Raw genomic sequence first — 27266 nt, 5'->3', positions numbered from 1 at the left:
TGTGTTGGGCATAACAGCATCCACACGAGGGAATAGTCAGGACACGGGACAGATCAACAGTGGGGAGGGCTGCCGGGTGGCCTTCCTGCTCCTAGTACACGCTCATCTGTTCAAAGAGAACAAGCTCTCACGGTGAATGCTGGCGTCATTCCTGATATGCGTGTGTGTGTGTATCAGTCTGTTTCCACACCGTCAAATGTCAAAATGTCAAAAGAATAGTTAAGACTAAATTCAATCATTAGGAAATGTATAACAGCAATTGGGGATTGACATAAAAATATACCTAAAAATGTTTACACTCCCATATCATAAAAATGTGGCTTTAAAGACATTTTCCTATCAATTTTCAAGTTCTCACCTAACCTGAGATGAATATTTCTTTGTAGTATTTTTCAGTGAGTTGAAATGACCAAAACACAGTTTGAAAGAACACGCTTCACATGAGAAGCTTCTAAGGCACAGGCCACCGTGCAGGCTCAGTGACGGAGGTCACACAGGACTGCTGCACACGCATGCATCCTTTCTCTGCCCACTGTTCCTGGGCATCGCTGCTACGTTATTTAAAATTACTCTGCAAACACTCCCACCATGCCCACCAACCCATGCACGAATATGCAATAAATGCCAGGAGACACGGCACTCTCTTTGACTCAGACCAATGGGAACCTGGTTGCGAGGGAGGTAAATGGCCAGCGTCAGTTTCACGGGGCAGCCTTCCCAACATGCCACCTCTCAAGTTCGGCGGTTCCCCCCAAAGGAAGAGAATGAGGGTGACAGGCTGCAGGAGAGGTCCAGGCCTTGAACAGGGATGTGAAGGCTACATCACACACATTCCTCAGTACTAGTCAATGGGACACTGAGATGACATTTATTGAGGAACTACTAAAAAGCTGACACATATGTTTCATCTTTATGAGAACTCTGTAGAGAGGCATTGTCATCCCCGGCTAATGAGAAAACAAAACTGAGCTATTCAGCAACTCGCCTAAGCTCCCACGCAAACGGGCCGCAGAGGCGGGCCCCGGGTGCCCTCTGTGGGAGGTTGAAGCCCTGGCCTGTCCTCATACCAGGCTGGGATCCCACAGCAGGTCTCAGCAGGCAATGTGCGCTTCCCAAGCTAGAAAATTAATTTGAAGTCCACTGTTTTTGGTTCACTTGGAAACTATGCATGTTTACCACCTTTTCCCAGCCCATCAAGCTATCAGAAAATCCTCTTAACCTCATGCCACGTCTGGTTAAGCACAAGCAAGTTGTCTCAAAAATGCCCCAGCCACAGGATTCAGTGTTGACACGAAAACAATACTGGCAAAGTGAACCTGAGAGAAAGTGAAAGCCAGAAATGTTGACATAAGCCAAAAGTTTAAAATTGTGCATCTTCATCTGGTATTTAAAACTCCCTACCACTTCCCCAGGCTCCAGTGTGAGGGGGTAAAAAATAAGCTGCTCGATCAGTAACAATGTAGAGTAAAATCAAGGTGTAAAAAACAGAAAAGAGTGCCCCGAGGACCCCCCAAGAGGCCAGGGCACCGTACCCCACAGACACTGAGAGCCTTCTCGGAGCAGGGCCAAGACACCTCCAGAACTCCGGGTTTGGAAAATGACAGAAAACCTGGCCGACCTGGGAGAACTGCAAGGCAAAGAAGGAAATGTCTTCTTAGAAATGTTCGGCCTGGCTTCAAGCTGGCTTCAACTTCCTTTCAGGGGTGATGAGTGGGTCTAACTAGGGCACCAGAGGGCACAGGTGGCAGCAAAGGCTGACTGTCAAGAAAGGCGCAGCTGAGCCAAGACCAGAGACCCAGGCCTTAGGACGCAGTCCCTGCAAGGCCCAGCCACGCTGCCCTGCAGGACGCATGTGGAAGGGAACGCTGGTTCCCTCAGGCCCACGCCTTCAGGAAGTTCGGGTTTTATTCTCGGAGAGGCCGCATGCCTGGGAAGAATGGTAACCTCACAAGGAGTTTAAACCCTGGAGGATTCTACATGGAAACAGGGGTCTTACAGACAAAGAAAAGTGGGAAAAGTCTGTTTCCATGGCCTACAGACTTGGAGTACTTTAAAATGTTACCTACGAGGTCAGGCGCAGTGGCTCACACCTGTAACTCCAGCACTTTGGGAGGCCGAGGCAGGCAGATCACTTGAGGTCCGGAGTTCAAGACCAGCCTCACCAACATGGTGAAACCCCGTCTCTACTAAAAATACAAAATTAGCCAGGTGTGGTGGCACATGCCTGTAATCCCAGCTACTTGGGAGACTGAGGCAGGAGAATCGCCTGAACCCAGGAGGTGAAGGCTGTAGTCAGCCGAAATTACGCTGGGGCGACAGAGTGAGACTCCATCTCCAAATAAACAAATCCATAAATAAATAAATAAATAAACATTACCTATGGAATGAAATATTTCTGATCACTACCGATACTTTTTTTGTTAAAGAGCTGAGAGGTGCTTGGAAGACAGAGGATGCCACTGACTCATTTAACCAACAAAAGCTGGTGGCAATGGACAAGGTGTGGCCTGTCCATGGTCGCATGGCCAGTGGGACCCAGCCCCGCCCACTGCAAGCTCAGAGGTCTTTCCTACAGGTCCTCACGGGGATCAGGGCCAGGGCTTACACCTCGATCAAGCAGTCGGTGCCTTTGGGAAGAACACATCCTTTAGCACCAGAGAGGGAAAAAAAACAAAAAACACAAAACACAAAAAATCAGCGTTTCTCTACCATTCACATGTCATGGAGCCATTTCATTTCCAAAAAGGATGGCCTCGTTTACCATCAGGAAGAGCACCCAAATTCAGTGAGCCTGATAACCCACACCTCCCCCGTCGCCTGCTCCGGACTCCTCCAGTAAGGCAGAGCCTTTGAACACCTCTGGTTCAGCGCAGGGCCAGCCGGACAGGGCAGGCGTGGGCAGACTTACCCGTGCTGGGCATGTGGTTCACGCGGGCAGGATTCAGCAGCTCCACTGGCTGGTCTCGGCCAGAAAGTCCATCTGGAGAAGAGAGAAGGCATTGGCTTCAGAAACTGCGTGCATTTCAGCCAACATACTTTACGCTGGGAGTCTGCAGGAAGTAACTCCCCAAACAATGAAATGCATGTGTCCTTCCTACTTTTAAAGGGGGACACTTTCAGCTTCGTCATAGATTATTTGTATTTGCCAAAGAAAATCACAGATCCTTTGTAGAATAATCAAAATAGCCTCCTACTGAGATATACGGCAAACGCCCGTTTCTGGCCTAAGAGCCCCTGGCTTAGCAATTTGGGTTTACTTCTGTTCAGCAACCACATTATACCCACTCGTGCTGATCAGAAGTCGGCTTTTCTGCAGACCACAAGCATTAAGATAATGAAAAGAGAAGAGTAGCTCTTCTTCCCAGATAGTGACAAATGGTCTGGACACTCACAGAAACACGGCACAGGGAGCACTCCAAACCCGCCGGGTGTGCGGACAGGGAAGGAGGCGAGCTGAGGCCACTCCGGCCTCAAACGGGCATGGAGAACCCTTCACCAGGTGTTCTCAAGGTACAGAGTCCTTTCTTTTAAATCCACTTTTAAACTGTATTCAGGAGCTGTTTCTATCTATTCAGACTCACTGCAAAGATGAGACTGGAACCCACCCACCACCTAAACCTGGCGCAGGCTGGATTTAGACTGCCTGGGATTTTTCTATATTCTCCCAAGCAGAAAGGAAAGAAAACTCTGGCAAGATTTCCAGGAATCACACTTTTCTTTTAAAATTAGCTTCTGACAAGTGGTGTAAAATGCCCTGCAATAATGTGCATATCATTACAGACTTGCACGCAGAGGTCATTTTTCTTACTAAGCGAAGGAGGAGAGCACCAGTTTCGCAGGGCAGCCATGGAACTCTGTGGATACAAGTTTTAAAACAGGACAAAAACGACTAACATAGGGTCAAATGACTGCAAAAAAAAAAACCCACTTTTTATCCAAAATAGATAATTCCTAGCATCGCCAATCCCTGCGTGTCCTTGGAGATGTTCAGTATCCAAGAACGGAAACAAGGGCCCCAGGAGATTGGAGGGCACACTCTTGAGATCTGAAGCCCATCCTAAGGTAGAGTTGGGAAAGTGTGAGGCCAGCATGCACCTGCAGGAGCTCAGCAGGTGAGGCTGCTCTTGGATAATGCAGAGATCAAACGTGGGTGCCAGAAATAAAAATTAAACTTAAGACAACAACAAAAAACCATGGGTACCTCTCCAACCAACCAGCAGCTCCTCCCAAGTCTCAGCAACTCTTAAGGTTTCAAAACAGAAGTAAGACACTGGGCATATTTGGGGGCAAAACAGTTCTGCTTCCCTGGGTCAAGAGAAAGACTGGCAGGTCACTTAGAAGCAGCCACCAGACCTAAGGAATCGCCCCAAGTCTTCACACATTCCAGGGCTTTCTCAAAGAACACGGCCACCTAGGAGATGGCCTGGATGGTGAATTGTAAACATGATGCCATGTCTCATGAGAACCTTCACTGCAACTCAGAACGAGACCCCAGATAGTGGTGGAAAGTATTTCTAAAGCCTTTTTTTCCTAAAAATAAATAAATGCTCACTGTAGAAAAAAATAAATTCAAAAAGGTGCCTGTACGTATGTATGTGTGTATATGTATGTGTGTATGTGTGTGTATTTAACGCAAATCCCACTATAAATACTTTCAGAAACAGCAGAAGGCCCTTTTGAAGATCTCAATGTAGCTGTAGTTTTCCAATGGGAAGGGGTCAAGAGGAGGGTGCTTTGGTGGACCACCCTGGTCAGGGCTCCACGCCAGTTCCTAGGAACAAACGCCTGTCCCCAGAACTGCTTCCCCTGTAGTCAGCCCAATGCCCACCCTTAGCTTCCAGCTCAGCAAACGCCCTGGAACCAGAAAGTCTGGAAACCAAGAAGCCCCCTGTGGTGAGCAGCAGCGGTGGGGCCAGAGTCCCAGCTCACATGAAGCTCCTTCTTGAGTTCGGAAGTGAACTGCTTATGCCTGAGCCCAAAAGGCGAATCCCTCCAGCACCAAGTTCATAAATAAGATCTAATTACAAGTTACTTTTACTACGCTGAAGCAGGAAGACACATCAGATCTCAGTGCAACCGATTGGACTTGTAAGTCACGATATGTGGTGTTCCTGTATCCACAAGCATCACTCGTGTGTATCAGATCAAGGTGCAGCTTAGTGGGTCTTGGCTCACCTACATTTCTGGGCACTGGGCTGGTCCGGGTCCCACCTACCCTTCAAGAAGACATTGATTGTGCGATTGCACTAGCTGGTACACCAAGGAGAATGCCGTTCGATAACAGCACGTGGATTCCCTGCGGAAACCAGACCTTGAACTTAACATGTCCAGTCCTGTACACTGACGGGTGGGGTGGTTTCTGACACTAGCCAACTGGTACCAACTGGGTGTCCAATGATCCAGTTCCACTCTGACAATAACTGCCCAGAGGTAGCACACACGCCACAGCTTAGGGGCTCAGGTCGACAAGGCTGCCCCCATTTCAGACACAAGTCCTGGGCCTCCTGGACTTCTAAAGATCAGCTATAAATCAGGAGTTCCCACAAGCCCCTCTCAGGTTCTGGAATTTGCTAGAAGGGCTCACAAAACTCAGAAAAACACTTCACCATGTTGATGGGTTTATTGTAAAAGATGCAAACAAACAGCAACACGAAGGCAGGGTCTGGAGGGTGCTGTGTGCAGAAGCCTCTGTCTCAGTACCACTGGGGTCAGCAGGTGTAGCTGAACATTCTGCCCCTCCTGTCTCTGGGTCCTGATGACCAGCCCCATCCTGAGGCTACCCAGGGCTCCTGCCCTAAGTCACTTCATTAGCATAAACTCACAAGCTCCTAAGAAGCTCCTCCGAATAACGAAAGGCTCGCCTGACACTCAGGAGCCTCCGGGATCCTAAGAGCTCCCTGCCGGGAATGAGGACAAAGACCAGAGGCTTTTTCTTCCACCACACAGAGATGCTGCTTGTTCTCACTGTGCGCCACTGGGCCTGGCTGGCCTCATAACAACCTGTAAATTCAAACCCCCAACACTGCCATGTTCACATCTTCGTAGAATGACATGGAAATGCTCGAAGGGAAAGCTGTTCTGATGCGGCACTGGGTTAACAGGAAGCGCCTGCCTCTCGCGGAAAGGGGCAGCCATGTGGAACTATCAGAAAACAGCAGGAGTGTCTCAAGCACACAGGGGCCTTGGAGGAGGCGGCACAGACATGGCTCTCAGTGCCGGACACTAACCCCACATGTGGAGGCCCCATGAGCGCCAGCCAGCTGGAAAAACGGCTGCAATCTCTTTAAGACAAGATCCTGGCCTGAGCCGTCCTTGGTCGTCCACCTGGACAGCATGACAGATGCTGCGTCCCTCATTATGAAAGGCGGGGGCTCAGGGCAGCAGCCATGATCAAGAAGTCAAACACTAAAGGCAAACGTTTTGCCAGAGGTGGCTGGTGGAACGCGATCCTGGGGGCAGAGCAGTGGCGGTGAGAGTGCACTTTGAAGGCGCAGGGGCCACCAGGCCTGGGAAAGACAGCTTTGGAACAGACCTAAACAAAGCGCGACCAATGGTGCAAAGGACATCCGTCACTAGGGTGAAACAGACAAGCTACGAGACACAGTCAGCTGGAAGGCGGGATGGCATCCGTGAACGTGCACAGAATAGATTCTTAATGCTGTGTTTTTTCAGATGTCATATTCCAGAGTGAGTTAAAATGAAATTAGTGATGAGAGGTAGAATTTCCATATTTATCTGCCTCTGGGCTGAAATTTCTCAGGCTAAGGAGAAAGTGGTGCTAAGAACCTAACATTGACAAGCTGGAAAATAATTAAGATGGGAATCAAAGAACCACTTCCTCATCACACACCTGCGGCAAGCAGGTTCCCTCTATCTGTCTCCGCTTGAGAATCCATTTTTGGAAACCCTGCTGGATGGGGACGATAGTACTGAGTGTCCTCAAACGGCATTTAATCGGCGCTGGGGCTGCAGACCAGATGCACACTGAGAGGGAGGCTGAGGAGCGCGGGTACCTCCGTGTCCTCACCAGCAGGTGATGTGCCCCAGCGCGCTCCACGCGCCCACGGTCGACTGCAGTGACCACATCAGTCTTGCAAGGAGTCCCTTTCGTGCTGACTGGACCCTGCGCGAACTGAGCATTGTTTGAGACTCAGGGTCCGCCCATGGGAGGAGTAGGGCTAAGACAGACAGGGCTTTTGCTTTTCAGAACCCGCCTCATGTCAGGCAGGTAGGTGTGTCTAACCAGAAACCTGGCCTTCCGGAGCCAAAGGAACCTCACTTTCACCCTGAGGGCCCAGGCCCCCCACTTCACACGTGGGGAGATGGCCTCAAGGGTTGTGCAGTTTCCCAGGATCATGGAGTGGGCACCAGCCGGAACCCAGTTCATCTCAACCAAACCAGTGGCTTGTCTGAAGCTGGACCTTGAGCAAACAGGTGCCCACCAAGACCAGTGCCCTCCTCACAATACTACCACACAAGAAAGGAGGTGTCTTGAGCCAATAAAGACAGTACGTGAAAGCTCCACGCACAGGCTCCTGAACTGGGAGGGGAAGGGAGTGGGGAGGAAGTGTGGTTTCACCCTTGGGAACTGCCTGGGACCACCTAGTCCTGCCCAGGTTGGGGTGAAAGGGTGTCTCTTGAAGGTTTCACTTGCCTTTTCCAGATGACCAATGGCACTAACCATCTTCTTACACGTTTATTGGCTTTTTCATTGGTTATTTTGGATTCATGTCTTTTTGACCCGTTTTTTTCCCCCGGTTGGGTTGTCTTTTTCTTACTGATTCAGAGGAATTCTTTACAAATTCTGAACATTAGTCCTCTGTCAATTAAATGCTGCAGATACCTTCTCAAAGGTCCTATTTCTCAATCGTTCAAAGCTTCTGCTTTTATGTCAGGTTCAAGAAACTCTTCCCTTCCTGAAGGCTGCAGAGATATTTTAACATATTTTTACCCTGAAACTTTGCACTGTTCCCTTTTATATGTAAGTCTCTCATCTACTGGCACTGATGTTTGTATATGCTATGGGACAGGGGTTTGGGTTATGGTTTCCTATGAGAACAGCCAAATGTCCCCTCAGTGGTATAAGAGATCTTATCTTTCACCACGGATCGGCAACATTAGTTCCCTTATAAGCCAAATCTCAATCCTATTGGCCAACTTGTTTATGGTTTTGCCAATAATCATACTGTCTTAACCACCATAACTGTACAATAATTCTTAATATTGGCAAGGCAAAAAACCCTACTTTTTTCTTTCAGATCATCTGGGGCAAAACTGGCCCTTTACTCTGCCACATAAATTTTAAAATTAACTTGTCAAGTTCCACAGAAAGAAAGAAAGACAAGACAAGAAAGAAGGCAAGGGAGGGGAGGGAAGGGAAAGGGAGGGGAGGGGAGGGGAAGGGAGGGGAAGGGAGGGGAGGGGAGGGAGGAGGGGGGAGGGGGGAGGGGGGAGGGGAGGGGGGAGGGGAGGGGGAGGGAAAGGGAAGGGAGGGAAAGGGAAGGGGAAGGGAAGGGAGAGAAAGAGGGAATGGGAGAGAGAGAGAGGAAGAGAGAAGAAGGGGGAAGGGAGGGAGGGAGGGAGGCAGATGAACAGTGCCTAGGATTGCACTACATCTATCATTTGGGGAGAAGATAATCTTTATAGTATTGCATCTTTCCATCCATGAACATGGGCTATTACCTCATTTCATTTCTCTGAAATGTTTCAGAATTGTCAGTGTTGCAGTCTTGAACATCTTTAGATTTATTACTAGGTTTCCATTTCAATTTCTGCTTGCTCGCATATGGAAATACAATTAATTTTTACATATTGGTTCTGTATTGTAGACTATTCATTCCAATTATTTTTCTCTATTGTGTATTTTCTACATACAGAATCATGTCACGTATAAATAACGACAGTTGATTCCACCTTCCAGACCTCATGCCTTTTCTTCTTTGTTCCGCTGGCTCAGTCCTACAGTATAGTAACTGAAGAGAAATGGTGATAAAAAGACAGCTTGGTCTTGTTTCTGATCTCAGGAAGGATGTTTCCAATGTTTTGCTGGAAAGTGTATGCTTGCTGCAGGTGTCCACAGGTAACTATCAGATTAAGGAAGTTCCCATCTACTCCTAGATTGCCAAGACATATTTTTAAATCATATATGTTTGCTTAACTGTATTAAACTTTTTTATATCAATTCAGCTTATTAAACAATTTCCCCATCCATCTGATAACATGGTGAAATTCTTTTTCTCACGTCAAACTAACTTTGCATTCCTGTGACAAACTAGCGTGGTCAGGCCCAGGGAGTTTTTGGGAAAAGGAAAGCAGCAAGAGCTCCACACACGTGGGGACCTGAGGTATACCTAAACTCTTTTCCATGCTTGATTCTGAAGACTCAGAGACCTCAGTCCTACATTTCAGCCTTAGCACCTCACTTCAATATTTTGTTATGAGCATAAAAGGAGAATTGGATAAACTGACATTCTAAAGTGTGTTTGGTGGGGGGTTGCCGACATAGATGAAAACACTGAAACTGCTGTGACCCAGGAGTAGTATAGGTCACACCTCACTGTGCGCACCTCACTGTGCTAACAGAGCTGCTTTTCAGACACGGGGGAATGGAAGCTTAGGGCTACTGGGAAACAGTAACGATTCAGTCTTCATTAGAGCCAATCTCCCCATCCTTTCATAGTTTTCAAACAAAGGTTTTGTTTTAGAACAGCTATGAGCTTATAGAAAAATTAAAGTTACTAGAGACTTATCCTTCACTCTGCACCCTCCAAGCCCTATCACTAACATCTTCCATCAGGATGCTGTGCTTAGGTGTCATTAAAGGAAAAGCCCGGACTTGATTCAGATTTCCTCTGTTTTTCCCTGGTATCCATTCTCTGTCCTAGCACCCATCCAGGGTCCTGCCTCTCTTGGCTGCGACAGTATCTCAGACCTTCCTTGTTTCTGACGACCTTGACAGCTTTGAGCAATCCTGCTTGGGTATTTTACAGAATGTGCCTCAACTGGGGTTTGTTCCAGGGCCTCACTGGGACTCCAGGGACTGAGCTGCGTGAACACCTAGCAAGGGCTGACGTCAGACCAGGGAAGCCCCGATACCTTCAAACCGAACTTCAAGGGGAACGGCAGAGTTTCCACGGTTTAAGGAAAGAGCTTAGCCTTAAAGCAAAGACAAAAGAAACCACTTGGTTCTCGTGTCTGGGGCAAAAGGACTTGTCTTTTGCCCGAAAAAAGAGGGACGGAAAACTCCTTCTGCTGGGAGGACTGGCCATGAGGAAAACAGCCTCTCGGCCTGCACCGAACTGGCAGGTGTCTGTGAGAAAGCCCTGCTCGTGGGCGCACGTGGCCCACCAAGACCTGCACCTCCTGGAGGGCGTGGTGCGGCGCACACTCACATACAAACCTCCCCTCCACACGGCGGATCAGTCAGTGTGGAATGAAGTGGATATCTATTTGGGCTTGGGGCCATAATGCCATCCCCTCAGGCCTCTAACCTGTGTGACCAGTGGTAGTATTTTACTGGCACTTTGATGCCTTTGTTCAATTAAATTATAAAAGGGAGTTCAGTGGGCTGAAATGTCATGGCTTGGAGACAAAATGATCTACAAGGTCAGCCAAATACTCAAATTCCCCCTAGGTCCTTCCCCTAACCTGAACCCCCAGAGGGATCTCCATCTGCCACCCCAAGCAGGACCTGCACCTGCGCTAGCCTCCTCCCGGCTCAGCCTCCTGCTTTGCTGAGTGATCCCAGCAGCCCCCAGCCCTGCCATCAGCCCATCCTCCCTCCACTGTGTGGCCCACACCCTGGCACTACCCCTGGACCTGGCGGATACTAGGCATAGGCTTGGTGCTCCATAAACTCGTGCAGGCCCAACCAGCCCTCCCTGGGAGCCCTGCTCATAGCCTCGAGCATCCCAGGCCACTAGATTCTGCTTTTCCCCACTGTGCAGGTTACTGAAAATTACCAAAGTTCCATAACAGTGCTTGCATCTGCCCATTAATAGAAATTAAACTTTAATGAGTAAGTGTTGTGAATTCCTCAGGCATGTCCAACATAGTTTATGTATATTTATTAGAGAAAATGAAAATGGAAAAAGATTCTTTCCCTAAGCAGTATTTTTCCTTCAGGGTAATCAGGCGGTCTTTTAAAATGTCAAGGATAACCTAAGAAGTATTCTTGTTGTCTCTCCACTAAGAATCAAAATGAGCTGTAGCTGCCGGCTTACAGGAAATGTGGGTTTGGCAGAACCTGCTAAAGGACCCTGGATTGGCTATGATCAGTCAAGTCTTGAAACAGAAAATCCCAGGACAAAGGACTCAGTGAGGCGGACAGGGGGTGGGGGAAGATTTCAGATATGCCCACCAGTCCTGATGTTTTGGTCTGGATTTGAGCAACTGGCTGTAAAAAGACAGTTTTTAAGACAACCAATAAAAATTAAACATCGCTTGGGTATAAGATGATATTTAGGAATCATGATTCATTCTGTTGAGTGTGATAATGGGGTTGGATCTGTTAGAAATACACATTCAAGTATATAAGGGATGGTGCTATGGCCTCTGAGATCGGTTTTAAATTCTCCAGAAAATAACGGTATGGGAGATAAAGGGGTCACGACGGACAGCCTCAGGGATTTCCTAGGGGGAAGTGGCTGTGGGCATTCACTCTATGCACTAGTCTCTTTCCTTTCATATGTGTTTGAAACTTTTCGTAACAATTTTTCAAGAGATGCCAGGAATAAAGACAAGCCTGCCCCCACCTTCTATTCAACACAGTTGGTCTTTGCTGAGCATCTGCTAGGTGATCTGCCTAACTTGTTCCTTCATCAATATCCCAACAGTCTTCAGTTCATCCCCAGTCCCTGTGTTCAAGCAGGCACACGTGTCTGGTTCACAGCTCAGCGAGCAGGCCCTGAGCATCTGGGAACATGAGAGTGAGCAACGCAGAGGCCTGGCCCCAGCCCAGCAGAACCGGGGACCCACACCGGCTGCCTGCATCCAGTCCCGCTATGGGGTCTGCCTGGTGCCAGCACCTGCCCAGACACGGGCCAGAGGAGACTGCAGGGGGTGCCCAGCTGCTCTCACGTGCCAGGCAAGGCTTGCTAACACTTGCAGCTTAGTCGGGTGATGGGGACAAAAGGTGCAAACTCAGCCCACTGGACACGCAGACTCAGCAGGCAGACGGAGCCCGGTGGGAGGCGAACGTGGGCAGGAGTGAGCCACGGAGGAAAGGGAACAGCAGGTTACTCAGGGATTTTCCCAGGGAAAATGTGGCAGTGGAAAAACGCCGCCTTGCCACCCGCCGCTGTTTGAGAAACAATCCATGTACCCAGGAGGCATGGCAGCCGGAGAAGCACAGGGGCGTCGTGGGCTACAGGGCGCAAGGAGTGGTGTCAGGAATCAGTGTGGAAAAGGGGCTGCCCGGGGGCTGAATGGGGCTGTCCTGTCCCTGCAGGTCCTGGGACCGAGCACAGAACCAGGTGTGTGGGCAGGGTCCGGCCAGCACTGGCTGAGCAGGTGATGGTCACGGCGCCGGGAGTAGTGAAAACAAGCTTCTGCTGCTGCTCTGCAAGGCCCTGCTCTGTGCTCTACGGGCCGGAGAACAGCGTTTCCTGGAGGGAGGGTCTCAGGGCGTCTCCTAGACAGTTCTGCAGGGCCTGGCGTGGCCATGCTGCTTCCTCCCTAAGTAAGACAACATGGAGAGACAGCTCTCAGCTCTCCCTACCTACCAAGTAGCACTGGCTAGCTTGAGTGTTCATAAGCCATTTAGCAAATCAGGAGAAAATGTCCTTGCCCGCCTCAGAAAACAGCACCATCTCTGCTCCTGAGAGGATGCCCACTGCCCAGTGGTGAGGGCACACGTGGGCGAGTCACTGCACAGCTGCTCTGTACAGCGCTGGGAGCCTGCGAGGAGGATCACCTGGCATGCCCCCTGTGCAGGTTCCCCAGAGCCGCCTGGCACCTGCTAGGTGATCCAGAGCCAGTGGGAGGAGCCACACACAACAGACGTTAAACAGGAACACTGCAAAACACACAAAGGACATCCCTACGGCTAATGTAGGGTCGTTTTCTGGACAGGTTCCCTTCAATGAAGCTAGTGATGAAAGGTGATGCAGCTATCGGCAACGGCTAGAGACTAGCTCTGCGGTCTGCCCGTGGATAACCCTGCTCCCTCGCGGCTGGGCCACTCGCACGGCCGGGCAAACCAAAATGCCCACTTTTTCATGCTGTACCCACTGCTTCTGTTTCCCCGCAGGCATCCTACTTTCTAAACTAACAACTCTTCATTCCCAAGAAGTCTAACAAATATCATACAATTCCTACCTGAATCTACCCTCCACCTGGACGTAGACCCCGTGTGGGAGGCGGTCCTGCAGGGTTTGGGGTGGAATATCTCCCCTGTCAAGTGGAGACAAGGCTGACACGAGGAGTGAATAAATGAATACAGATAAAGAAGGAGGCACACAGTGCGTGCGTGGTGAGAGACTCCCTTTGCTCCTCCCACTTCACCTTCGCTTCAGTGCCGCAGCCGGGGGGCCCAGGCCCTCCACGCCACGGCATCTGAGCCCAACAAGCTGCTCACCAAATGTGACCCAGCAACGAAAACCAGTTACAGATGAACCATTCTCCCAGAATATTTTCCACACTGCTGAACATCACCAACTCGCTAAAGGTGCTTGTGGTTAGGTGGCAGGAAGCTGGAAAATAGGTGCATGTTAATAAGTAGCTCATGAAAAATGAGTCACTAATTCAGAACAATAAACCCAAAGTGGCCATTTGCGGAAAGTCTAGGCAGGCACATTAACTGCGCGGCTGGGAGCATCAAAGCAGGGATCCGTCCCTGGAGCAAGGCGGAAAACGGAGGGCGTGGACCACACCCTCTCCTCCTCTCCACCAAACCAGACTTGCAAGCACTGCTCATTCTCTGTGCAGAAAATGGATCCTGTGACGCCAACTTTAAAGCAGCATTTTGAAAGTGACCAGTCTGTGGTCAATAGCCAGTGAGATGGGGAGAGAGTGAGGCTGGGGCTCCCCCAGCGCCCACAAGACTCGGTGATGTTCTGTGCAAGTCAGGCTGACCCCACCAGCAGCTGCCCAAGTGACAGGCCGGTGGCCTCACCCAGCAAAAGTCTGTTCCAAGGGCTCTTCAGCCAGCAGGCCCCTTGGGTTGAAAGACTTACTCCTCTAGCACTTTTTTTTTTTTTAGACGGAATTCTTGTTCTTTCATCCAGGCTGGAGTGCAGTGGCACAATCTCGGCTCACTGCAACCTCCACCTCCCGGGTTCAAGCAATTCTCCTGCCTCAGCCTCCCGAGTAGCTGGGACTACAGGCACCTGCCACCACGCCTGGCTAATTTTTTTTTTTTATTTTTAGCAAAGACAGGGTTTCACCATGTTAGCCAGGATGGTCTCAATCTCCTGACCTCGTGATCCGCCCGCCTCAGCCTCCCAAAGTGCTGGCATTACAGGCGTGAGCCACTGCGCCCGGCCACCTCTAGCACATTTTTAGGACAATATTTGCCTCAATTCACTGAAAATGTATTTCATTTTCTAAACTATTGTTCTTGCTGTATCTTGCTAGAACTAAACATAACATCCTGCTTACATTCTAAATGAGAAACAATAACAGCTAAATAACTCCTTGTGGGAGCTGATGACAGTCAGGCACTTGTCTCCGGGTTTCATTCACAGAAGTGGTACTCATGGTTCTCACCAGGGAAATAACTGGCACAGATACTAGTATGGTCCCCATTTTAAAGAAGCCAGGGAGATAATAAAGGCCATCCTGATCAAGGTTGGGACCAACTTTCAAAAGCAAACTGACCCCCACTCTGCTGTTCTGCCTCTCCACACAGACTCATTCAACCTCAAGGTCAACGTCCGATCACTGGCTCATTCATTCAAGTTTTCCTGAACTAGCTATTAAGTGGCCGTCGCAATTTTGGGGACATAGCATTGTAAGTCCCTGCACCCCAGGCTTCCACTAGTGAAGAGAGGATGACACGTAAGTCAACAGACCGTGTGGGATCACGTGCTGGAAAAGAGGGCCCGGCAAGGTGGTGGCGTTTGAGCAGACACCTGAAGGACGTGTGGGGTCAACGAACCCAAGGATGTGCACATGAGGTGGAGCAAACAGCAAAGGCAAGGCCTGGGAGGGGAACAAGCCTGGGGGGTTCCCATGGGGCAGGCAGAGGAGACACAGCCTCAGGTCCGAAGGCTACAGTGAGGACCTTCCATTCCGACTCCAGCCACCCTGCAGAGTGTCACCCAGGGCAGGGAGGGGCTGCGGAAGGCCGGGGAGGCGGAGGGAGAGCTGGGAGAGCTGGGGAATGGGATCCATCATGACTCTGCGATGGACTCGGCATGGGTGTGCCGCACTCACCCAGGTGGGAAAAACAGAGAGGCTTGCATGGGGGGAAGCGAGCTGGAAATCCAAAATGTAGATTTGATGGAACCTGCTGATTTTGAGAGAGCCACTCACCATTTTGAAGAGCAAACAGTACATCTAAACCCCCTTTGAGTCATTACTTTGTGACTTTCTCAGGAAAAAAAAAAAGATCCAAAATGTCCAGATTTTGTGTCGATGGTTCAAAATTCAAGTTCTCCATATTCTACAACACGTATTTCAGCAGCATCCTTTACTCTGCCCGAAATCTCACTATCCAAACACCACCCCATCCTGGGAGGAGCTCTAGACTTCTAAAATATTTATTCATTCCTTTAGCTGCGCTACTAAAGAAAAAAAAATAAGGAGCTGAATATTAAGTGACACACACTGCACTCAAAACTCTTGTGTCAGGAAAGAATGTGCACAAAATATACATAAGCAGTGAAGACTCGTTTCATGTGTCAGCTGGCTGCTCCACACTGGTTCTGCCGTCTCTCACCCTGCGACAGCTGTACTCCTTCCTGCTGCAACGCGTCATCCACGGGGAAGCTCTGCCTCAGGGCCTCCCGCCTCTGGAAGGAGGCCGCGCACTGCTGCCCAGTGGAGCATCTTCCGTGACGGCCACCGCAGCCTCTCCCGTCGGAAGTGCAGGGAACACCCCGCTCCATGTCTCCTATGACGATGCACGGATGCCCTCTGGTTCAATAAAGCACCTGCTTTTATTCCATGTCTCTGACAAGCACTAAAAGGAGACAGGTGTGGTCCAGACATCACCTTCGGTGCTGAGAACCCAGGTGATGAAGACACAGAGTCGGCCCCCAGGGGTCCGAGAGGAGCGGTCCAGGTGATAATATCATTGTGTCTTCAGTACCCGGTCTCCAACCCTGCAGGTGGCTCCCCAGAGACCCTGGGGCCACCTCGCCAGAACCAGTGGGGAAGAACAAGGAATTGCAGGCTGGGAAAATGTGACATGAGACTCGGATGGTCCAGGGCCCTGCATGGCCCAGCTCCAGGCAGTCGGCTCCACATGCCTTCCTGCCACTGGGGCTGCCACTGGCTCGAGCCTCCAGCAGCTCGTCTTGGAGCAGACATAGCAGGTACAAAAAATCAAGCACTGGCTCATACTGCAGGCCACTCTCTGGAAGCACCCAGAAGCTGCTATGGGTTCAGCGTGCACTGGCAGTGGTGACACAGACATCCGGCCTCCTTTAGAGGAACGTCTTGGCCTCTCCAAGGAGAAGGGGCCAGAAGAGGCACTGCCTCCCTAGGACCTGAACAGAAAGGATGATTTTCAGTGGCCTGACTGTGGACGGCCGTGTTCCAGCAGAAGCCCACTGCCAGAGGCCACAGCGAAGGGGGACGACAGTGGACTGGCTCATGGACCTCCCCAACAGAAGAGCTGCTAGAGATGGGACTTGGGGTGGGTTTCCCTCACCCTCGGTGGGATCCTCCCCTCTGCAGACACGGAGAACCTGCCCACGTGTGTTCACATGCCCTCGCCACGCACCTAGTTCACCTCGAGACCTGCATCAACTTACAGGTGCAGCCAGCACATCTGGAAAGAGACTCGTCAGCTGGCACCTGGCCCTGTGGGCGCCGTCAGCTCCCTTAGACAATGACGTGGGGTGGAAAGGGCCTTTCCACATGAGTGGTTCCCATGTCCTCAATTTTAAAAGATTTCAAGAACTTTTATCCTCCTTAATTTTGGTACTACCTAATAATATACAGCACATAGTTTTATTTTAATATCTATTTCCTAAATGTTTTCAAACACAATTTTATTTCTGAAAAGCGAAGGTGGGGGAGACACACAAATGCCTCAGCACTAGCATTACAGGTGATATGGATAAAGATTCCATTCCCAGCCAGGTGCAGTGGCTCATGCCTGTAATCCTAACACTTTGGGAAGAATGAGGCGGGAATATTGCTTGAGGTCAGGATTCAAGACCAGCCTCGGTAACGTAATGAGACCCTGTCCCTACCAACAATACAAGAAAATCAGCCGGGTATGGTGGCGCGACTGTAGCCCCCCAGCTATTCGGGGGGCTGAGGAACGAGGATCTCTTGAGCAAGATCATACCACTGCACTACAGCCTGGGTGACAGAGCAAGACCTGCCTCCAAAAATAAAAATAAAAAATAAAAATAAAAAGATTTCCATTCTCCAGGCACTGACCCCGGCTGTAACCACACAGTACCTGCAGTCCTAGCTCCTGCTTGAGATGCTCCAATCTACTTCAGTGTATTCGAGGACATGCTCTCCCACTGCGCAAGGCTCATTATTGAACGGTATCAATGTACATTCAAGATAATCACATCATTATTATTTAATTCAATAGTACTCCAGCACACCCCTCCCTCCAACAAAACCAGCTTTTCTGGATCCTCTAAGAAGCAGGTGTACCATCTGCAGAAATCACTATTACATTTCTGTTATGCCCAGTATGAACACACTCTACACATCACAACTTCCCCTATACCAAGACTGACTTCATCTTACCATCATTCCCTTTTACACAACAGAAACTTCAGTTTCTAAATATACAGTGATTTCTTTGTATTGCCTTCTATTTTGATCTTCTAAAAATAGAGCTACCACCAGGAGAAGCAACTTGCTGTTGGATGTTCACTATGCTAATGTCACTGACAGGATGTGGATTTCTGCCCCTTCCAGACTTTCCAGCTTGTGGTTTCCACATGACGTTTGTCATGGTGGCTCCAGGATTCTGGCCAGGAGTGTGGGAGCAGGATTGCCTGGCATCAAAGCCGGAATCCACTCCCAGGAGCCTGTGACGCCACATGAGCCAGCCGACCAGTGTGGGCCTCACTGTCTACAGCCATCAAATGGGTGACAGGATGCTCTCCACACTGCAGGACTGAGAGGACTGGACTAAGCACCCATAAATGCACCCACAAGCCGCAGTGCCACAGACACAGCCTATGCCACAGACACGGCCCACCCTGCCATGGACACAGCCCACATCGCCACGAACACAGCCCACGTTGTGGGAGCAAGTCCTCTGACTTTCCCCTCCATCAGCAGGTTGGCCAAGAGGATTTCTCAGGTTTTAGCAGAAAGTTAAAGAGAAAAATCAAAAGGCACAAGGGAAAGAGCAGGGCAAAAAGGAAGCCGTTGCCTCCAAGCGCCCTCATGTCCCACAGAAGTTCCTTCTCGAGGATGGGAAGGTGGGTCTGTGCCCGCCACCTCCTCCCCTTGCTTCTCCGCCAAAAGACAAACACTGCACCAAACCAGAGGGCAGTCGACTTACCAGTCAGTAGGTTAAAATGTTTTCTTAAACAATTTTCCAAGTTTTCAAATGCTTCGTAGTTCTAAGAACAGAGCTATCCAAAATTTTAAAACCTAATATCTTATCTTCTGTTTAATAAAGTTATTTTTGAATTTTGAAGAAGTAGAAATCCGATCATCCCTCTCCTCCCTCCCTGACACACACAGCCTTAGGACCCAGATTCTCTGCCAGGAACACACCGCCTGCGCTTTGCCGGCCGCCGGTTTTGCCATGGAGAGCCCGCTGGCCACGGCCGCCTGCACCGCACACTTCCCAGCAAGCTTCCTGTGCAGCTGGCGCTGTGCCCGGCAGAGCAGAGGCACAACACACATTCCCATCACACTTCATACGCGACATATTTTCATCTTCTCCTGAGATATTAGAGTCCCGGAAACAAATTCACTTCCTATCACTCAACGTGCAACTCACATGATAAATCTTGTACCACTAGGTTAGTGTGGTAAAAATCAGAATTATACGGCAAAGAAAACACAGAAATTATATCAAAACAAAACAAAGATGCAGCTTTCTTAATCTAAAGCAAATTTCTTTGGTTTTATATCCATAAAGTCCCACACTTGGGTATGAAGGGCAATCTTGAATTAAAATGAACACGGCTGTATACTATTATGACTGATGTCATGTTTAATATTCAGACAACTGGAAAGAAGGGTATGCCTTTTAACTCAATTACACAAAAAGAGGAACTGGAGAACAGCGGTGGCTGAATGTGCACGCCTTGCTTTGACACTCTGAATTAACACACGCCTGTAGTAAAAGTCAGTTTTACACTTCGAAAACCAGAGGCTCCTCACGTCCACAACACAGAGCTACAGAACACAGCACGCTAACCAGAACTTTAGGCTCCCAAACCTTACTGCACTGACTCGATAAGGATCCCTCACTTCCCACTGTAAGAACAGAGACACAGTGACAAAGATAGAGTAAAATCTCGCCCTAATATTGTAGGCAGAGTTGAGCTCAAGAGAAGACCCCAATTACCAGAAAGGAAAGAAAGCAAAAGGCACTCCGAGCAGGTGCACTAAGGCCCAGCTGCCTGTTCCTGGGGCCCAGAGTCAGTAGAACTGGAGACAGGCACCAGGGACCCGGTGGGGGGCTGCATACCCGGGTGCGCAGGAGAGGTGGCCATGAGCCTGGCTCGGACAAAGAACTGGAAATGAGACCCTGTGTCCGGACAGAACTCTTGGACGGCTGTCTGGTCTATGAAAAGAGAACTGGAAAACTCCACCCACCAGGCCAGGGAAGCAATAGAGGGTTGCTGAGAAGAGGCTTCGGTGAGAATCTAAAACCCTAAACCTGGGTCCCTGTGGATGTGGCCTCCAGATTCATATTCTTTGAGTAGTTCTGGAATCTCAAGTCTAGAAATAAGGGCAAAACTAGTCTAGAACCTGGGAAACCCTGTCGCCCCAGGAAGACAAAGAAAAAGAGCTCCTTAGGGCTACCCCCACAATCCACAGCACACAAAACACACAAAGAAGGATGCGAGGGAGGGAGGCCAGTACCCTCCTGGAGAGTTCACCAGGCAAACTGAACATCAGGAATGATAGAAACAACCCACCATGTGGGAATCAGCAAGAACAACAAAACCGAGAAACGGCTCCAAAATGTCCACAAATATTTAAACAATGCGGAAAAGACAACAAGCTGCACGGCAAAAAAAAAAAAAAAGTTAAATGAAGAAAAGAAACTGATGAAGGAAAAAAACCTGGAAATGGGAGATGAGAAGTTTTTAAAAAGAATAAAATGAATTTCCTATAACTGAGAAGAACAGATTAGATCTAAAGAAAAAATAGCAAATTAGATATAAAGATACAACTAGATCTAGAGAACTCACCAGAATGCAGCACAAAGAGAGGAACAGACACAGGAGGGGGCAAGGGTAAAAGAATAAGATGGTCCAACACAGACCTCGTATGAGTTCCTCAAGAACGAAGAAACGTACAAACGCAGTATTAAAACAGACAATAAATGAGAACATTCCAGAATTCAGACATAAGACTCCTTAGATTTAAAAAGCATGCGAAGTCTCAATTAGGATAAATAAGTGTGAATCGACATCTAGACACAGTGCAATAAAACATTTAAACACTAAACATGGAAAAAGATTTTAAAAGCACCAAGGTAGGGAAGTTAGATGATCTAAGAACATTGGATTGAGAGTTAAGGTTTCAACAGCAACAAAAATAGCCAAAAGATAATGAAATGTCTTCAAACTGCTGAAAGATACAGCAACCTGCAATTCTACACCCATCTAAACTATCATTCGAGTAAAAGGGAAAACAAAAACATTTTCAGATAAACAAAGCGTGAGTACTTACCATTCAGAAACCATTGCTGAACTAACAAGGGGTTATTTCAGAAGGAAGAAAATCATGTCCCAAGTGAAAGACTCAGGTGACAGAAGCAATGTTAAGGCACCAAAAACACTACTATGGAAGTACACATTAATAACTACTGAATATTCAATTAATACAAAGTTTCATATAGATACCAAGACTACGCGTAATCTTGTTTTCTCGCCCTGTGTGTGTGTGTGTGTGTGTGTGTGCGCGCGCTTCAAAGTCACTGTTTAAAACACACCTGGTTGGTTTCCTCTTAAGAACAACATAAACCTTAAAATTAAAGGGCTTCCTTTTTTACTCTGACAGCGAGGAAACTCAGAGCCAATTATGCAGGGTTTATGACATGCATTTCTGGGCTCTACTTCTCTTTGAGAGACCGTCATTTTTTCTTTTCTCTGATTCCTTTGTCTTTATTCTTACACAGCCTTCATTAATGAAATAAGAATTGAGGACAGCCCTTCCTGAAATTGTACCCACAGGCACCAAAGCACTCGACATACCAACATGCCATGGCCTTGGCTTCTTCTCGTTATAAGGAGGAAGAGGAGGCCACTGAAATATGGCCTAGTGTGAGTAACTCTGCACAACTCTGTTGAAACAAAGTTCAGTACCACTAAAAGCAGGGTACGAGCTCAGCAATCCTACTCTGAAACACAAAAAGCTCCCAAGGGAAGACTGACAGCAATCACTGCCATGCACATGGGCTATTCTTCCTGTGCTGCACTCAACATCACATTTGCATGGCGGAGAGCCCGTCTTTGGAAACAGCTACACACTTGGGCAAAAGCAACTCTTTGTGAGAAATAATCAGCAAAAGATTGCTTATCCTTTCTACACTCAGAGAGTAGTTAGGAGTAACCAGCTCTCGGAAAAGGATAAACCACTCTCTGCAAATACTCCTGCAAAGGTTCTCGATTAATGCAAATATTATGTTTGTCTTTTATTTTAATGCAAACAGCATCTGTTCTGCACAGTCCATGCCATCACTTTGTAGTCTGTGTGGAACATCTCGAGTGTGTTCCAGCTGCGTTTCAGAGTTTGAAACAGATTCTCAGAGAGACAGAGCCACAGAAAGCAGTTCACTGTAGAAAACAGAAAGCAAACAAGTTCAGTGGGCTCCTTCTAGAAGGCTTCTTTCTCTTTAAAGCAGGAGAGAAACAAATCCAAGAATGAATTCCCAAACTTACTTCCGCAGAGGTTTGGCTTTATTTGTGGGATTTTTCTTTTTTAATAGTTTTGACTAAGGAGAAAATTAGGATTGCTTTTTCTATGAATTCTGTTGCAGGAGAAAGAGACTCAGAACAACACATGTGGGGAAGGACTGGCTGGTTGGGGCCAGGCTGCCACCCAGAGCACTGACCCAGCACCAAGGCGGGTTCCAGCCCCTCCCAGAAGGCCAGGACTTCACCCCAGCCGCATCCTCCTCCTTTCATAGAAGATGGTGGCCATCTAGAAAGCTAACTGCCAACACTGGCTTCCTCAGATCGTTCCACTGATACTGTTCTGTGTCTGCTACCAGATGGAGAGGTCCAAAGAGGGGCAGAACTTTGTCGGGTTCTGTGTCCATGACCCTGAAGCAATGACTAGTTCAGCAGCAGTAGAGACTGGATGGGTGGATGACTGGATGAATAAATCAAGCTACCTATGGGAAAACAGATAATGTGGAGAAACACTGACCTGTCACTCTTTAGATTTCAAATATAGTCAACTTCCAAATCTCTACCCAAGCAACAGTACCTGGAAACAGTTTGACCTCAACATGCTAATAATACTAATTTTACCATTCCATTTGTGTGGACTGTAGATATACTGCCGATCGGATCCACTAGACCAAGAATCCGTGTGGGATAAGCCCACGAACAAGAACCCGTGTGGGATAAGCCCACGAACAAGAACCCGTGTGGGATAAGCCCACGAACAAGAACCCGTGTGGGATAAGCCCACGAACAAGAACCCGTGTGGGATAAGCCCACGAACAAGAACCCGTGTGGGATAAGCCCACGAACAAGAACCCGTGTGGGATAAGCCCACGAACAAGAACCCGTGTGGGATAAGCCCACGAACAAGAACCCGTGTGGGATAAGCCCACGAACAAGAACCCGTGTGGGATAAGCCCACGAACAAGAACCCGTGTGGGATAAGCCCACGAACAAGAACCCGTGTGGGATAAGCCCACGAACAAGAACCCGTGTGGGATAAGCCCACGAACAAGAACCCGTGTGGGATAAGCCCACGAACAAGAACCCGTGTGGGATAAGCCCACGAACAAGAACCCGTGTGGGATAAGCCCACGAAGACAGAAGAACCTGGGTATTTTCAGATGTCCCTCAACAGAAGCAACTACTCTCACATAAACTTGCTGTTAAAACTCTAAAATATCCATGTAGACAATTAACTCTGGGTAAATAACAGAATAAGCACTCATATAATCCCTTTAATAATTAACTTAAGTTATTAATTTCATTTCAGATTGCCTAATCTTTCATATATACTGTTAATCAGCTTATAGAAGAATTTTGGTTTTGACAAAAATCTCTGAATATCGATATTTAATAAACATGACTGCTTCAAAAAACACAAGTGCAAAAAGAAGAAAAAAGGTGAGATAGGCCATGTGGTCCAATCTTAGCAGAGAGAAGAACCACAAAATCTGGACAAATATAAATACATCTTCTTGATGACACTACTAAGATAAAAAAAAAAAAACAGTGAAGAATTATAGGACCAGACAAAGGCCATTTGGGACTGATTCTCCCCTACTGATATTTGCAGAGCCCACAGCCATCTAAGAATTTTCAGTACTTTTGATACCACCTCTTGCAGATATTAGGTTCAGGAGTAGAACTCCCGGGACTGAAGGGCAGCAGAGACAGAGGGAAATGTGGGTTGGGATCTGGAAGCAACCCCTAGGGAAAGAAGAGACTCCACAATAAATGGACCCTCAACAACTGCAGCTCTGCTTCTAATGACTCTGCAATCCTTGAAACAGAACTGAAGTGATGACTCAGTGCTAGGGGCCCGAGCACCAGGTAGAAACAAACTTCAGTCTACTAAGGAGGAAGATGTCATCATCCTAGGCCTCAAATAGTCTCGGCAGATTTTGCAAATAATATCTCCAATACACACACTCACACATTCACAGATCGATCGGGTAGAGGAAAAGGCAACCAACAAGAAAAAACCAACAGAAACAACGAACAACAGAAAAAAGACCCTCAGGTGCTCCAGATACTAGAATGAAAGAGAAAGAGACTTTGTTGCTTATTTGCTGTATACCATGACCCATAAACAATAGCTTCGAAGGAGGAATCACAATAGTGTTCTAGTGACGATAAATGAAGTGAATGCAATTTAAGATCCTGTGGCAGTTTTAGAAATATATTTTAAAGAAATGATGATTTCTATATTTAAGAAGATGAATTGGAAACTTGAAAAGAGAATTTCTAGAGCTGAAAAATGCAAAAAGTGAAATAAAGGAATCCATTATCTAACGGATTAGACACAGTTACAGTGAATTCCTGAGTAGGAAGGTGGGCCAGAAGGAAATTTCCAGAATGATCTCAAAAGTCAAGGGCAGGAAGCTGGAGAAACAGAAGGCACTGAGACAGAATGTGCAGGCAGACACAGGAAAGGAGACACTGAACGGGTCAAAAGCACGTCTGAAAGGACCCTGGCCAAGAACTACCCCAAATGGCTAAAAGACACTAGGTAAAATTGCTGAAAACAAAAACGGCTGTGGAGGGGGAGCGGAGATCACCTACAAAGAAGGGCGGTGAGGATGATTGGTGATTTCTCAACGGAAACATGTAAACCAGAAAACAGTAATATCTTTCACTGTGCAGAAGGACTGCTTAAAAGTACTAGAAGATGGTCACTGTCCAACTAGAATCCTCCAACCAGCACAGGCATTCTTCAAAGAGTCATTTTCCAACAAAAACTGATCATCTGACACCAGAAAACATTCTCACAACTGATCTCAGAGGGAAGATGAAAATGAACACCCATATAAAGAACAATGAAAAGGGTTTACACGTGTGGATATATGGAAATGAACATTGACAAATAATATAGTATGCAAAACAACGCCACAGAAGAGACAGGACAAAGGAGGAAAGGCACAGTGAAATGGCAGGTGGGTACACCAACATTCTAGGCAATCACGTCCTACGTAAACAAACTGAAGGCTCTACTCCGAAGCAAAGACGGCCAGAATGCATAGAAGAATATAAACTAAAAAAATTCCCAAACACGTGCTTATTCACAAGGAAATATCTAAAACATACAGCTATGCAAAGCATGAAAATAAAACATTCGGAAAAATATGGACGTTGCAAATAACAACCAAAGGAAAGTTGGCATAGCAATATTAATGTCAGACAAAGTAGACTTTAATAAAGGTACTGATTCTTGACTTTGACAGCATATCACCTCATTTTTTGAATATAATGCAACTAAACTAAAAATCAATAACAAAAAAGAACTAGGAAAACCTTAAAATACACTTGGCCAGGCACAGTGGCTCACGCCTGTAACCCCCAACACTTTGGGAAGCTGACGGGGGCAGATCACTTGAGCTCAGGAGTTGAAGACCAGCCTGGGCAACAAGGTGAAACCCTGTCTCTACCAAGAATACAAAAAATTAGCCGGGCGTGGTGGAACTGTGGTCACAGCTACTCAGATGGCTGAGGTAGGAGGACTGCCTGAGCCTGGAAGGCGGAGGCTGCAGTGAGCCGAGATCATACCACTGCACTCCAGCCTGAGTGACAGAGCAAGACCCTGTCTCGAAAACAAAACAACAAGAAAACAACAACCACCAAAAAACACTTATAAATTACCTATGTGCCAAAGGGCAACTGGGTGATAGCGCACATTAAATTTCCTGCGAAGCAGCAAAAGCCATGAATAGAGGAAAATGGCTTTAAAATCCTCATATTTGGGTTCCATGTCAAAGGCTTAGAAATGAACAGAAATTAAACTCATAAAAGTGAAAGGAAGTAATAAAGAACAGAACTTGCTGAAACAGAAAAGAGATACAGACAGAAGTGACAAAACCAACACCTGGTTGTTTAAAAAGACTAATGAAGAGGAAAGATCTCTGTTGACAACGTTAAAGAAAAAAGGAATTTCTCCTCAGCCCAGAGCCTGTGGGATGGCGTGAGCCCCGGTCCCTACATCACAGCCTGCAAGTGGGCAAGACGGCCTTGTCGGGGCAGGAGAGGAAGAGAGAAGTGACACAGTGAGCCGTCCTTTGTCAGAGTCACTCAGAGGGCATCTGACAGCCAGCTAACGAGAACTGGATCTAAGGGTGACGCTCATGTCAGAGCCCAGGAAGGAAGGCTGAAGACTCAAGGAGCCAAATGACACCACTCCCTCGCCTTCCACCCCCAACGCTTTGATCGATTTCCTAACTCCATGCCAGGCCGCCACCTCTGGAAACTGAGCAATTCATTTTGGTGAACTTCAGCTGAAAGACAGAGGTTGGGGTTCCCATCCAACGGAAGCCCCCTGCGGACCGTGTGTCCAGACTGTCTGCGGGTGCCCTGTGACGGCTCTCTTGCACACGTGCACACACACACGCTCACGCAGCAGCATCGCATGGTGGGTAAGGCCGTGGACTCTGAAGCCAGACGTGCAATTCAAACCAGACTCCTTCATCACTAGTTGTCAGATCTTAGGCAAGTTTTATATGTCCCAGTTTCTTCATCATAAAATGGGGAGGACAACCCTTGGATCTCAGGGTGCTGATATGAGTATTAACCAAGAGGTACAAAGAATGGGTCTGCAGCAGGGTCTGCTTGTTGTCCAATGAACATGCTCAGTTTCTATCATCCTTCGTCGTGGTACAGAATGCCCTAAACCGGCCTGTCGGCCTCTTCTCTCTTCCCTCCAGTAATCCCAACACTGTGGCCCCAAGTGTCTCTATCAAATGCCTATCAGGCTGCTCACTCCTGGGAGGACCACTTCTCCATGGCTCTGCTGTGTGGCCTGTGTCCAGCTCTGCTCCTGCAGCCTGCAAGGTTGCATGTGAGATCCTCCTGCCATAGTGTTCTCATGCCTAGCCTCCTCCAGGGCACGCCTTCCACCTGGGGCCCGAGCGCTGCCTCCCTTTCCCATGGAGGGCAGGAAGGCGGCTCACACTGCATTGTGCAAATGGCTCTGTCTTTGCTGGGATGGTGACTCACACCTTGAGCCTGACAAGGAAGCATGGAAGCCTATCCTGTCAGCGGCCACCAAGA

At 48.1% G+C, this 27266-nt stretch overlaps 1 protein-coding gene across 10 annotated transcripts in view; it reads right to left on the bottom strand.

The window, feature by feature from the left end:
- HDAC4 (histone deacetylase 4) overlaps window positions 1-27266 on the bottom strand; it is a 355816-nt gene that overhangs the window by 183753 nt on the left and 144797 nt on the right. For all 10 annotated transcript variants that reach the window (XM_030916068.1, XM_030916074.1, XM_030916075.1 and 7 more), the window contains one exon: window positions 2909-2980. In XM_030916068.1, the coding sequence (XP_030771928.1) occupies window positions 2909-2980 (72 nt within the window). The remainder of the gene's footprint in view (window positions 1-2908; window positions 2981-27266) is intronic.

The sequence above is a fragment of the Rhinopithecus roxellana genome, chromosome 14 (assembly GCF_007565055.1).
Source record: "Rhinopithecus roxellana isolate Shanxi Qingling chromosome 14, ASM756505v1, whole genome shotgun sequence".
In the NCBI taxonomy this organism is placed as follows: Eukaryota; Metazoa; Chordata; class Mammalia; order Primates; family Cercopithecidae; genus Rhinopithecus; species Rhinopithecus roxellana.
This window is presented reverse-complemented; position numbering and strand designations above follow the sequence as displayed.